General features: G+C 42.7%; 1 protein-coding gene across 3 annotated transcripts in view; it reads right to left on the bottom strand.

The window, feature by feature from the left end:
• Positions 1 to 7,399: 7,399 nt before the first annotated feature.
• LOC124795126 (senecionine N-oxygenase-like) overlaps positions 7,400 to 12,468 on the bottom strand; it is a 52,665-nt gene continuing 47,596 nt past the window's right edge. For all 3 annotated transcript variants that reach the window (XM_047258990.1, XM_047258991.1, XM_047258989.1), the window contains one exon: positions 7,400 to 7,871. In XM_047258990.1, the coding sequence (XP_047114946.1) occupies positions 7,569 to 7,871 (303 nt within the window). In that variant the 3' untranslated portion in view covers positions 7,400 to 7,568. The remainder of the gene's footprint in view (positions 7,872 to 12,468) is intronic.

Here is a 12,468-nt window from a genome sequence, read left to right as displayed (position 1 = left end):
TCTTCAAATCATATTAATCATGGAATGGAAACACACAGCAACAGAACGTACCAGCGTGACTTCAAACACTTTGTTACAGGTAATGTTCAAAATGTCCTCCGTTAGCGAGGATACATGCATCCACCCTCCGTCGCATGGAATCCCTGATGCGCTGATGCAGCCCTGGAGAATGGCGTATTGTATCACAGCCGTCCACAATAGGAGCACGAAGAGTCTCTACATTTGGTACGGGGGTTGCGTAGACAAGAGCTTTCAAATGCCCCCATAAATGAAAGTCAAGAGGGTTGAGGTCAGGAGAGCGTGGAGGCCATGGAATTGGTCACCGAATCTGTTGTTGAGAAGCGTACGAACACTTCGACTGAAATGAGCAGGAGCTCCACCGTGCATGAACCACATGCTTTGCCGTACTTGTAAAGGCACATGTTCTAGCAGCACAGGTAGATTATCCCGTATGAAATCATGATAACGTGTTCCATTGTGCGTAGGTGGAAGAACATACTGACGAAACTAAAATGAGCTCTAACATGGAAATTAAGCGTTTCCGGACACATGTTCACATAACATCTTTTCTTTATTTGTGTGTGAGGAATGTTTCCTGAAAGTTTGGCCGTACCTTTTTGTAACACCCTGTATACTTCACACCATGTGCTTTCACTGTATCACTTGTTTTCCATCTCTGCGTGTTTCCAGTAGGTTGCACCTATGCATAAAAATGGTGTTCATCGTAGAGTCATTACTTCACTGAAAAATAAAGGTAATTTCTGTTTAGTTTTAGTAGTTTTGGACTAGATTCGTTTAGACAGTGCTGCGATATGCTAGCAGACCCTACACAATCGAATAAGTGATTGTTTATTTCATCACAACACTATGGCGGTGTATTGTTTTCGATGTAGCACTGGGACTGTATTTACCAATTGTTTGTATTTTCACATACAGTGACGGTTTTTTTCATAACTTTTAGGTGTTAATACTGAATTTTCTGGATATTACAAATATTTTAATTATTTTCTAACATGAAGAGAATTCACTTTGAACATGTTCTAAAATTTTTATGAATCGCACCAATTCTTTGGTTTCAGTAATTTAATCTAATATTGCCCAAGAACAACGCATTGAACCATAATATAAACTTTAATTCACAAAATATGAGGACTGAGGAGGACACGGGGGGCTGCACATCTTGAAATTACAAGAGATGAATTGGTTGTTGCGGAATGTTTCTCAAAGCAAATTTTTCACTTTGCAAGCGACATGTGATCTCGCTCTATCGTGAATGGAAATAATGGTGTCGGACACAGTAGCGATCTTGCAAATCTGGAATCACGTGTTGCACAAGGAGGTCCTTATAACTTGCAGATGTCATTGTACACCTAACAGGCCCGCGAGGTATCATCTCATCCTAGAAAAACAGACCCAGAATGAAGGAGCTGGTCAAACCACCCCACATAGTCACATAAGCTGAGAGCAGTAGACGTTCCTGCACAGTATGTGGCGGAGTAGAATCCCGTATGTAACAGCTCTGAGAATTCACGACACAGTGCAGTGTAAAATGTGCCCCGTGCGTACAAAGAATACTCCCCGACCTCATGTAATCTATTCCTACGCATGCCAAAAAAGCGAAGGGGAAAGTCATGGCGCTGTAGCCTGTCTTACGACTTTATTTGGTGGACTTTCTGAATATTGTAGGGATAAGAGTGGAAAATGCTCTGCAGAATCTTCTGAGCTAATGACCAGGAGAGAGACAACGGCCGTGACATAGCTGAAGCACTAACTGCAGAATTTGAGGCATTTGCTTCGCAGCAAGTACATCAACAACTGCAATGGGAACGAACTGCTTCGCTCTCCCTGCTGAGTCACCTAATTCACCTGTTTCTTCAAAATTTTTGATCTTATTCCTTAGCACAATTATTGACAGGGGGCCTCCTTCCAGCTGTTTCTTTCGGCGAGATACCCGGAAAGCAGGAAGGGGTAGAACGTTTCCATAAGAAACATAATGGCTATTGCGAAGAAAGAACGTTCACTACTGTTAAGTCCTGATAGAAGAAGTAGTGCACGTTCTTTCTTCTCAACAGCCATTGTGTTTCTTATGGAAACATTTTTACCCGTTTACACCAACAGCTGCTTCAAAAAAGAAATCAACACGTGTCACCAAGCGACAAACAATTTACTGGCGTCAAAACAGGAAACATTTCACTTTACAATTGCTTACAGCGCCATATTTTCACCCGGTGACAGGTTCGAATCCTGCCTCGGGCATGAGTGTGTGTGATGTCCTTAGGTTAGTTAGGTTTAAGTAGCTCTAACTTCTAGGGCACTGATGACCTCAGAAGTTATGTCCCATAGTGCTGAGAGCCATTTTGCAATATATACAGCCCGCACTGCGGCATTTGGAACACTGTCCATTTAATTGTAACCACCTGTATGACGTTATGCATTTCTCTGGTGGCCGAAGCAACTGGTCAAGGCTACAGACGCGGTGCTATGAACCTCGATGCAATGCGTACTTAACACTGATCTGAGCGGCCTTACTTTCACTGAAATATCAGTTCTGGGTTCTACCCTGACTACACTGTACGCTACGGTGACGTCAGGGCTTTGGCCAGGCATTGACCTCGGGATTGAAGTGCAGTACAAACTGAACAAACTATCGCGAATAACTGGTCAGATCTGGAGAAACATTTCTCCTCATGGTAAGTTCCCTATCAGCCACAGACTCCGTGAACTTTGATGGTGCAGGTCCGTTCCAGCGTGTCGTTATTTGTTGTGGGCGCTGTCTCCTATTTCCCGTGTGTTATCAACGACCTCGGCAGTTGTAGCTGCGAGCAGTAGCGACGATTTCCGCCATTGGGGAATGCCACATGGTGATAACTGACAGTGGGTCGCAGTTCACATCGGGCGAGTTTCTCCTGTTGTGAGAATGAAATGGCATTAACACACCTGAGCACCATCCTTTTCCACCTAGCGACGGCCTCTGAAGCAGAACGGCCGATTAGATCGTTCAGGGCCAAATAAGTAAAATGTTTTCTCGTCCAAGCGGTGACGTCGATATCCTACATCTACATCTACAGACTTACTCCTCAGGCCAGAGTACGTTGCTTGGCGGAGGGTACCTTGTACCGCTACCTGTTGTGTCCTTTCCTGTTCTATTCCCAGGAAGAGACACGCCTTCGTATGAGCCCTGATTTCTGGTGTTTTATTTTCGTGGCCCTTAGGTGACATGTATTTTGGCGGCTGTAGGATCGTTCTGCAGTCAACTTCAAATGCCGGTTCTCTAAATTTTCTCAGTAGTGTTCCTCGAAAGGAACGTCGTCTTCCCTCCACGTATTCCCATTTGAGTTCTCGAAGAATCTCCGTAACACTTCCGTGTTGTTCGAACCTACCGGTAACAAATACAGCAGTCCTCCTCTGAAATGCTTCGATGCCTTCCTTTAATTCGACCTTGCGCGGATCCCAAACATTCGAGCGGTACTCAAGAATAGGTCGCACTGGCGTTCTATATGCGGTGTACTTTGAAGATGAAACATACTTTCATTATACGAATAAACCGAAGTCGACCACTCGCCTTCTCTACCACAATCCTCACATGCTCATTCCTTTTCACATCTCTTTGCAGGATAGCGTCAAATATTTAAACAATGTGACTGTGTCAAGCAGAAACTACTAATACTGTATCCGAACATTACGGATTTGTTTCTCCTACTCAACTACTATAACTTTTTAAAAATCTACAGTTAACTGCAAGACTACAAATCAAGCTCTTAATCTTATACAGTATTTATTTGTTATGTGTACTCTCAGTTAAGGAGCCTGTAGTACCAAAGGAACAATAGATATCGTCGTGTTACTTTCAGGCAAGATAACCAAATAATTCCTATCTTTTATGAGGTCTTCCAATATCTCTTTCTCCATTCGGATTGTAGTTCATAGGATCTTCGCGAGAATTCGGTAAAGTAAAAGAAGAAATTAAGAGAAGTAATGATGAATATCTGAATGTACTTCCGTTCGCTGATGATATCGTTATTACTTAAACGAACAAAGATGACCTCCAACGGTCAGTATACCAGGTGAACGAAATAAGCAGTAACAATAGTTATCAGTAGAAAAGTGGCTTCACAAATGTATAATTTCAGAGGCAACAATCGTAAAATGGAAATCAATAACGCCGGCCGGAGTGGCCGACCGGTTCTAGGCGCTACAGTCTGGAACCGCGCGACCGCTACGGTCACAGGTTCGAATCGTGCCTCGGGCATGGATGTGTGTGATGTCCTTAGGTTAGTTTTAAGTAGTTCTAAGTTCTATGGGACTGATGACCTCAGAAGTTAAGTCCCATAGTGCTCAGGGCCATTTGAACCATTTGAATTTGAAATCAATAACGGACTAAGTACCAAAAGACTGATTCCGCGTAATTCAGTCTTTTTTGAGAAAAACATTTTAAAGAAAAATCGTTAGTAACATTTTTCATTTATAGTCTATGGTGAGAGTCACACAATTATTGCAATTTTCCTTTCATCGATGAAAATAAAAGATTTATTCTAAAAAGCGTAGAACGTTTTAAATGCCATGCATATATCGGCAAAAACGATGTAGATGGCAAACAATGAAATCTCAAGTATTAATCACTTTTGTTAATAATAAACCTTTTACAGATACATTTTGCAGATACCCCGTCCTGTGATTAATTTGTTTTTAATCGTTCATTTATATTTATAGAGAACAAAGCAATTTTAATTGATTAAATTTTCGGAAACTGTTCTATTAGCTGCTTTCAATAACGGCAGCATCTGTTAAAGAAGCTTTTTCGTACCACCTGACATGTTGTTTTCGATTGTTATGATGGTAAAACGAATTTCTTTATTATGTCAGTGGTAATCCCTTTATTGAAAATCTTGTATGTGATCCCGTCTTCAGTTTCGTCAAATATTGTTGTCATCTTGCTGACACGAGGTGCAACTTTTTTTCCGCTTGTAGAAATATTTATTTTCGTTGTTTTAATATATGTATCGGCTGCTTTTCTAAAGTAAAGAGTCCACGGGCTGGAGCGTAGTAAAAACAAATCGTTTGTTTCCTTTCCCATAAGTTTTACAAGGTCCTTAGGTACTTGACACTCTGACATTCTTCCAGCCTCTTACGTTTTTCAGTCTGGGCAAAATCTCTGTAACACGCTGCAAACAATTACAAGGCCTTGTGGCACTTAACCCACTTTAGCCTCAATATTGGGCAGCCACGTACCGTTCATGCTATCTTTTGTGCCTTATATGCACTACAAGAAACCGCCGCAGCGCTTATCCCGCTTTTCAGGTTGTTTGGTTTTTTGGATCTAACTAAAAAAAAAATTTTGGGACTTCGACCATTATTGATTTCCACTCTACAATTTGTATTATCATTGTTGATCATGAATCCATTCTCATCTAACATCTACAGAAGAATTAATTTGTTTTAAAATTAAGTAATAGATAATCTGTTGTATTCAGAAATGCTAATATGACACAAGCACTTTAACGACAAAAATCCTCCTTCGCAGCTATCAGAAGATACTAAAGAAACCAGCCAGGCACGCGGGTTGTGTGCTTTGGATTTTCTGTGTCGGACAGGGCGGGTGCCACGATGGTGTTCTTGCAAACTGGGCTATTGTAAGAAACGATATTTTTTTCGTGTCTTAAAATACATTAAAAATGTCACGAAATGCCTGACACGCATTCGCAACACACCAATGTGTCGTGGCATGGCGGTTGAAACACTCTGGTCTAGCAAAGGCTTCGTTGCAAATATTGTCTGAAAACCTACTTGATTCCATCAGGCACTGTTGTGCACACCAACTTAGACTGTTATATCGAAGGATATAGCAACACAGCAATCAGTCGCACTCACATTAATTTTTTATTGTTCTTGCTCCTTCAGTGAAAGCTATAAATAACCGTCGCTCAGATGAACTCAGGATGGCTGCTTTTAGCCGAAATCTGTAGATGCAAGAATAATAAAAAAAACTAATATGAGTGTGACTGATTGCAGTGCTCGTATCCTTGCTTATAATACTGTTTCAATAAACCACAGAATAAAGAGAAATTAGAGCAATACACCAGTAACTGTAAAACACCAGTTATTGAAACTAATGTTTATTACAAAGAAATGGTACTTTACGATATGGACAAGGCAGAGACAAATAACAGAACTGAATATAAATGTATATTAGAAAGTGACATCAAAAGCAGTGTGCAGGGATGGCTGTCCCGTGATTGCCTCACATTGCTACGGTCGCAGGTTCGAATCCTGCCTCGGGCATGGGTGTGTGTGATGTCCTTAGTTAGGTTTAAGTAGTTCTAAGTTCTAGGGGACTGATGACCTCAGAAGTTAAGTCCCATAGTGCTCAGAGCAATTTGAATTTTGCCTCACATTCCTTAAGAAGCGCTGACATACCGGCACGCGTCTTCCATACAGGATTCTCTCTCTCTCTCTCTCACTTACAAAAAATAGTTTTCTTGTAGCGTGGGTTTGGTGGCACTGACTTTTCATGTGGGCTTCATGTACTGAAGAAGGCGGTGTTGTATGCCATCTTGATAACTGAAACGATATTAAAACTTGTTTCTGCCCACAAAAAGTCATGGGCTGTGCGGCTGATCCCGGCGGAGGTACGAGTCCTCCCTAGGACATGGGTGTATGTGTTTGTCCTTAGGATAATTTAGGTTAAGTAGTGTGTAAGCGTAGGGTCTGATGACCTTAGCAGTTAAGTCCCATAAGATTTCACACACATTTGAACTTTTTTTTTTTTTGCCCACAAAACGTATCTTTCCGTTTCAGTTTTAAGAGTTTCGTGGATGGAATTACTGTCAGTCATATGTCAAAATCAGTAGTGTATTAGACATGCTGACAGTTGCAATACTGTGCTAGTGCTTTCCAGGAGGCCTTTGAAATGCGGATGAAATGTACTCACATGTAATGTAATCACATGTTTTGTTGGAGTGATCACACTCCCGCCTATCCGCTCATAATATGAGAGTCAACCGCTGCCTTCATAGGTCAAAATGGTTCAAATGGTTCTGAGCACTATGGGACTTACCATCTGTGGTCATCAGTCCCCTAGATCTTAGAACTACTTAAACCTAACTAACCTAAGGACATCACACACATCCATGCCTGAAGCAGGATTCGAACCTGCGACCGTAGCGGTCGCGCGGTTCCAGACTGAAGCGCCTAGAACCGCTCGACCACACCGGCTGGCCTTCAGAAGTCACATATGCAGATGGACCAAGGGATTTATAACCATAGCCACGTTCATTTAGAGCATGAATGTCCTGTTCCCATGTAAAACTTGTGATATTAATTTCTATTGCAGGCTTTCACTGCTGCACAATGTTCAACATATTTCAATGAGTGGAAAGTAGGAAGAGAACTAAGATGTATATTATTTTACATTATGAGTTCCTTTTATTAATCAGTAAGCATTAAAGAGATACAAAAAAGGTTACAAAGAAGGGAAAGCTATCTAAATCATGTAAAAAAAGGGTATTGTCGATGATAGGTGCAGGGCATAATAATTGCAAAAATTCGTAGCGTCTCTCACTCCTCCGCCCTCACAGGACCTTCTCGTAATTTTCGTCATCCACGATCCTGTACTTGTTCTTCCTGTAGTTCTGCAGGTCCTTGAGGAATTCGAAGCCGACGGCATCGAACATGTTGTGGTAGTAGCGCGGCGTGAGGCTGGCGCCCGACAGCTCCGCCAGCCGGTCGACGTACTCTCGCTGGAAGGTGGCCATGTTGTGCGGCAGCACCCCCTGCGAGCGCCGCCGCTCCACGTCCTCCAGCTCCTGGAGGCGCATCGTGGCCGGGTCTGGCAGCCGGCACCTGCCGTCCAGCACCGCCACCCAGAACTGCGCCTGTGGTGCACACCCGTAGTCACTGCACTGGCCAGAATGCCTACTTGTGACTTGAAGCATTCACTGCCTAAGCAGGTAAGCACATCGGACAAAACATTATACGGCGTGTCCCAAAAAACGCAGGGTCAAAGATGGACGGGTTGTAGAGGGTGTGCTGAGGAACAAATCGTCATCCAACGAGGCCACAGAGTGTCGAAGTTGTGGACGCCAGAGCACGCCACTAGACCAGCCTTTGGCAGCAAACGTGATTGTGTACAGTGTTTGTTAGTCAGTGACGGCGACTGATTCCCATGACTGCCATTGTAGAGAATGGAGCTAGCTGATGCATGGAGAGGCCTTGTCTCCTACGAATGTTATACTCTGTTGCCTCGATGGATAACAGTTTTGAACATAGTTTTCCTGTATACGGAAAACAATTCGAGATTTTAGAAGGTTTCAGGCGGAAAACCGCAGATCGAAACTCATACCCCAAATCGTCATCCACCGAGTCAACAGAGCATCGCTTTCGCAAGATTCAAAAATGGTTCAAATGGCTTTTACCACTATGCGACTTAACTTCTGTGGTCATCAGTCCCCTAGAACTAAGAACTACTTAAACCTAACTAACCTAAGGACACCACACACATCCATGCCCGAGGGGGGATACGAACCAGCGAGCGAAGAGGTCGCGCGGTTCCAGGCTGCAGCGCTTAGAACCGCTCGGGCGCCTCGGCCGGCTCTTTCGTAGGAGACAAAGCTTTTATAGGCAGCAGCTAGCTCCAGCTTCTCCACTGGCGATAGTGGCAATCAGGCGCGATCACTGAACAAGAAACAGAATTGCGAGTTGGTCCTCATACAGTGAGTAAGCGTACGAAGTCGCGTTTACTACTGAAGGTGAGGCCTAGTGGCTGGCACCAGTGCCTTTAAATACGACGCTCTGTAACGTCGGTGGAGGACTTTTTCGAATTCGGATTTCTATCCTCGATTTGTTTATTACACCCTCTACAACCCTTAAAATTTATAGGAGTATTTCTGGGACAACCAGTACACAGGGAGTTCGGAGAATGAATGGCGATATTGTGATCGTTGGTGCCTTAATACCTCGATTTTTCTCTGCATCAAACAATCTTCTTACTAATACACCATATAAATTAATACCTGATGTTTTGTTGCATGGTTTTAGATCCAACACTACGTGGGCTACACCTGCAATATAGCCAACCGTTTGGCATCAATCCATCCATCCTTCAGCAACTGACCTATTGCCTGCAGCTTGCTCTTGCCACATCCTCTTGGAGCTACTAACCAAACTAAAGGCATACCGCTCCTAGTAGCTTCAATTACTAGTCAGAAAATGAAGTAAATACTGTTATAATGTTGCCCCTCAGACACCAATAAAAATATCTGCACTTATACCTTTGCAGGCAGTAAATGAAACAAAAGAAAAATTCGGAGTAGGAATTAAAATCCATGGAGAAGAAATAAAAACTTTGAGGTTCGCCGTTGACATTGTAATTCTGTCAGAGACAGCAAAGGACTTGGAAGAGCAGTTGAACGAAATGGATAGTGTCTTGAAAGGAGGATGTAAAGTGAACATCAACAAAAGCAAAAAAAAAAAAGGATAATGGAATGTAGTCGAATTAAATCGGGTGATGATGAGGGAATTAGATTAGGAAATGAGACGCTTAAAATAGTAAATGAGTTTTGCTATTTGGGGAGCAAAATAACTGATGATGGTCGAAGTAGAGAGGATATCAAATATAGACTAGCAATGGCAAGGAAAGCGTTTCTGAAGAATAGAAATTTGTTAACATCGAGTATAGATTTAAGAGTCGGGAAGTCGTTTCTGAAAGTATTTGTATGGAGTTAGCCATGTACGGAAGTGAAACGTGGACCATAAATAGTTAACACAAGAAGAGAATAGAAGCTTTGGAAATGTGGTGCTACAGAAGAATGCTGAAGATCAGATGGGTAGATCACATAACTAATGAGGAGGTATTGAATATAATTCGGGAGAAGAGACATTTGTGGCACAACGTGACTAGGAGAAGGGATCGCTTCTTAGGACATGTTCTGAGGCATCAAGGGATCACCAATTTAGTATTGGAGGGCAGCGTGGAGGGTAAAAGTTGTAGAGGGAGGCCAAGAGATGAATGCATTAAACAGATTCAGAAGGATGTAGGTTGCAGTAGGTACAGGGAGATGAAGAAGCTTGCCCAGGATAGAGTAGCATGGAGAGCTGGATCAAACCAGTCTCAGGACTGAAGACCACAACAACAACAACAACCCTGTACAGGTAGATTCAAACTAGTTGTCACTTGAAAGGTAGCGGGCAGGACTGCTACCGCCAGCAAAACGGCAATGGGAGATATTCTCGCATTCTTGGGTATTACTGTGTTGCAACTTACGATCCGCTGCTCATAGAAGTGTGCTAGCCAGTCTTGCTGTGTCGTTGTAGTAAGCGATTCGGGTGATTTTTAGCTTCTAGTATCTTACAATGAATGATTCAATCATTCGATGGAGAGGCAGTCCGAGTGTGTGCAGTTATACGACACTTTAAAAAAGTGTCGGACGCGGCTTGGTTATACGTCGTCATTCGCGTGAATTCGTATGTTCCTTCAGGAAGCATCTTGGAACACAGAGAGGGATCCAGGAGCGACTCGCTTTCCTTTGGATAAAGTGGCGACCTGTAGCTGATCTACCAGTCAGTGAACAATTAGTAATAAGAAATAGCTAGGAGAAATTTGCGAAAGAAGACTTAGGTCAATCATCTAAATTGTCGACGCCTGAGAGGAAGAGACAACTCGAAAGAAGGGTGTAAAGCGCGTCTCTTTGCAGCAAGATGCAATTCGTCATGAAACATACGAGCTCTGTTCAAGGAAGTTAGAGCTGATACACAGAAAGTTACAAGGCAGAAAATCGTCCTTGCTAAGAGCTGCAAAAACATTTGGATTCCACTTTAAGTCTGTTTGTGGTCGCCAGTTATTAAAATCTAGTGCTGCGACTTTCTTTGGGAATTAGTAGGTATAAATTTTGACGATACCGTTTAGTTTCGTCAAACTTGGGTGAATACAGAACATAATTTTACATGTTTATGCCAGCGCAGAGAAATGTGATTCTCGCTGTGGGACGGAATGCGTGTTCATACTTTCCTTCGTCTGGCAGCGTTACTTTCCCTGTTTCTTGCCATGGGCCAGGGATCATATTCAAACGCCCTAGGTTACTGCCTTAATATAATGGTTTATTTCGAAATTACCTTAAGTCCATTATTTCAAAACAACGGGAGACCCCATAAAATGATTTGGCAGTAAATTAATCACAAATTATAGCATCTCATATGTTCGGAAAGCTCTCTCGTTGAAGGGCCACACAAAACTGCGCAGGATGATGCAAATAAAAGTGACCCAGACGAGTGGATACTATTTGTGGCAACCTTAACGAAGGAGGTACAGTTATTTCCAACAGGATGGAGCAACTGCGCATACAGCCGGCCGAACCTTGGAGCACATTTACTCAATCTTCAAGCCTGACAGGGTTGTTAGCAGAGTTTAGTCTTGTCGCGGCCCTAGCTGGCAACCCATGTCACCTGATATGTCACTGTGAAATTGTGTTGTGCGAGGAGCCATCAAGTCTAAGCTGCATCGCAACAACCCTCATAGGCTTCAAGAACTGCTACAGAATATTTCGGATGAGATTGTAGCAATTCCAGTAGTTTGGCAATGATCCACCTCCAGTAACTTGCTGACCAGGCAATATGTGCTATAATTGGGTTACTACTGTATTTCCTTTCCTCTGCTGTGTTTCTTCGTACCTTGGAGCTCTGATCTCCGGGATTTTTATTTTCCGCACTCTGTATTCTCTGCTGTTTGTTGCACAGGCTTATAGGTAATACATCATGCGTTAGTGTAATGGTGGCAGCGTAACTGACAGTCGAGCGGGAGCAACTGGAGGTACACGCTGTCCGATGTGAGGATCTAGCGTGAGTCACCGGTGATAACACGCCGGCGTGAACGTGGTAAGAAATGAGTGGACAGCTGTAATACGGCAGCTCCGATCGGCAATGCAAACAGAATAACTGTAGCGCTTTCCGGATATTCAAAATGTTTCATTTCTAGCTGTTATTCTGTTCAAATAAGAAGTACGACTAACACGAAGTGATGAACCACAATACTTTGGTGACATAGTTAGGATACCCTGATTCGAAACGTAACGAAAAATTCCACGATTGTTAGAATGCTTCATATCGTTTGATTATACATAATAAGGCGTCCACTTAAGTAACGAGGGATAAATACATCGTCAGGTGGCTGGAGAAGCATTACAAACTGGTTGACAGTAACAACACGTAAAAATAAATTTAAAAAAATACGGGCATGAAGCGCTAAGGTTTACTCCCACCAGTTGCCATTTCAACGCAATACAAATGATTGATCTCATGTCAAACGACTTATGCCGCTGAAGTACAACGCCTTTTGTATGATGAAACTGAAAAAGTGACACCAAAAGACTGAAAAAAATCAGTGAAACATCTGAAATGAGTGATAGAGGAAGTAGGGAGTACTGAAGGTATACTGGAACAGAGAGCCGAAGATTTGATTAAATCTCACACTACGAGCAG

Source organism: Schistocerca piceifrons, chromosome 4 (assembly GCF_021461385.2).
Source record: "Schistocerca piceifrons isolate TAMUIC-IGC-003096 chromosome 4, iqSchPice1.1, whole genome shotgun sequence".
NCBI lineage: Eukaryota > Metazoa > Arthropoda > Insecta > Orthoptera > Acrididae > Schistocerca > Schistocerca piceifrons.
Note: the sequence above shows the minus strand (reverse complement) of the source record. Positions and strands in the feature narration are given on the sequence as shown.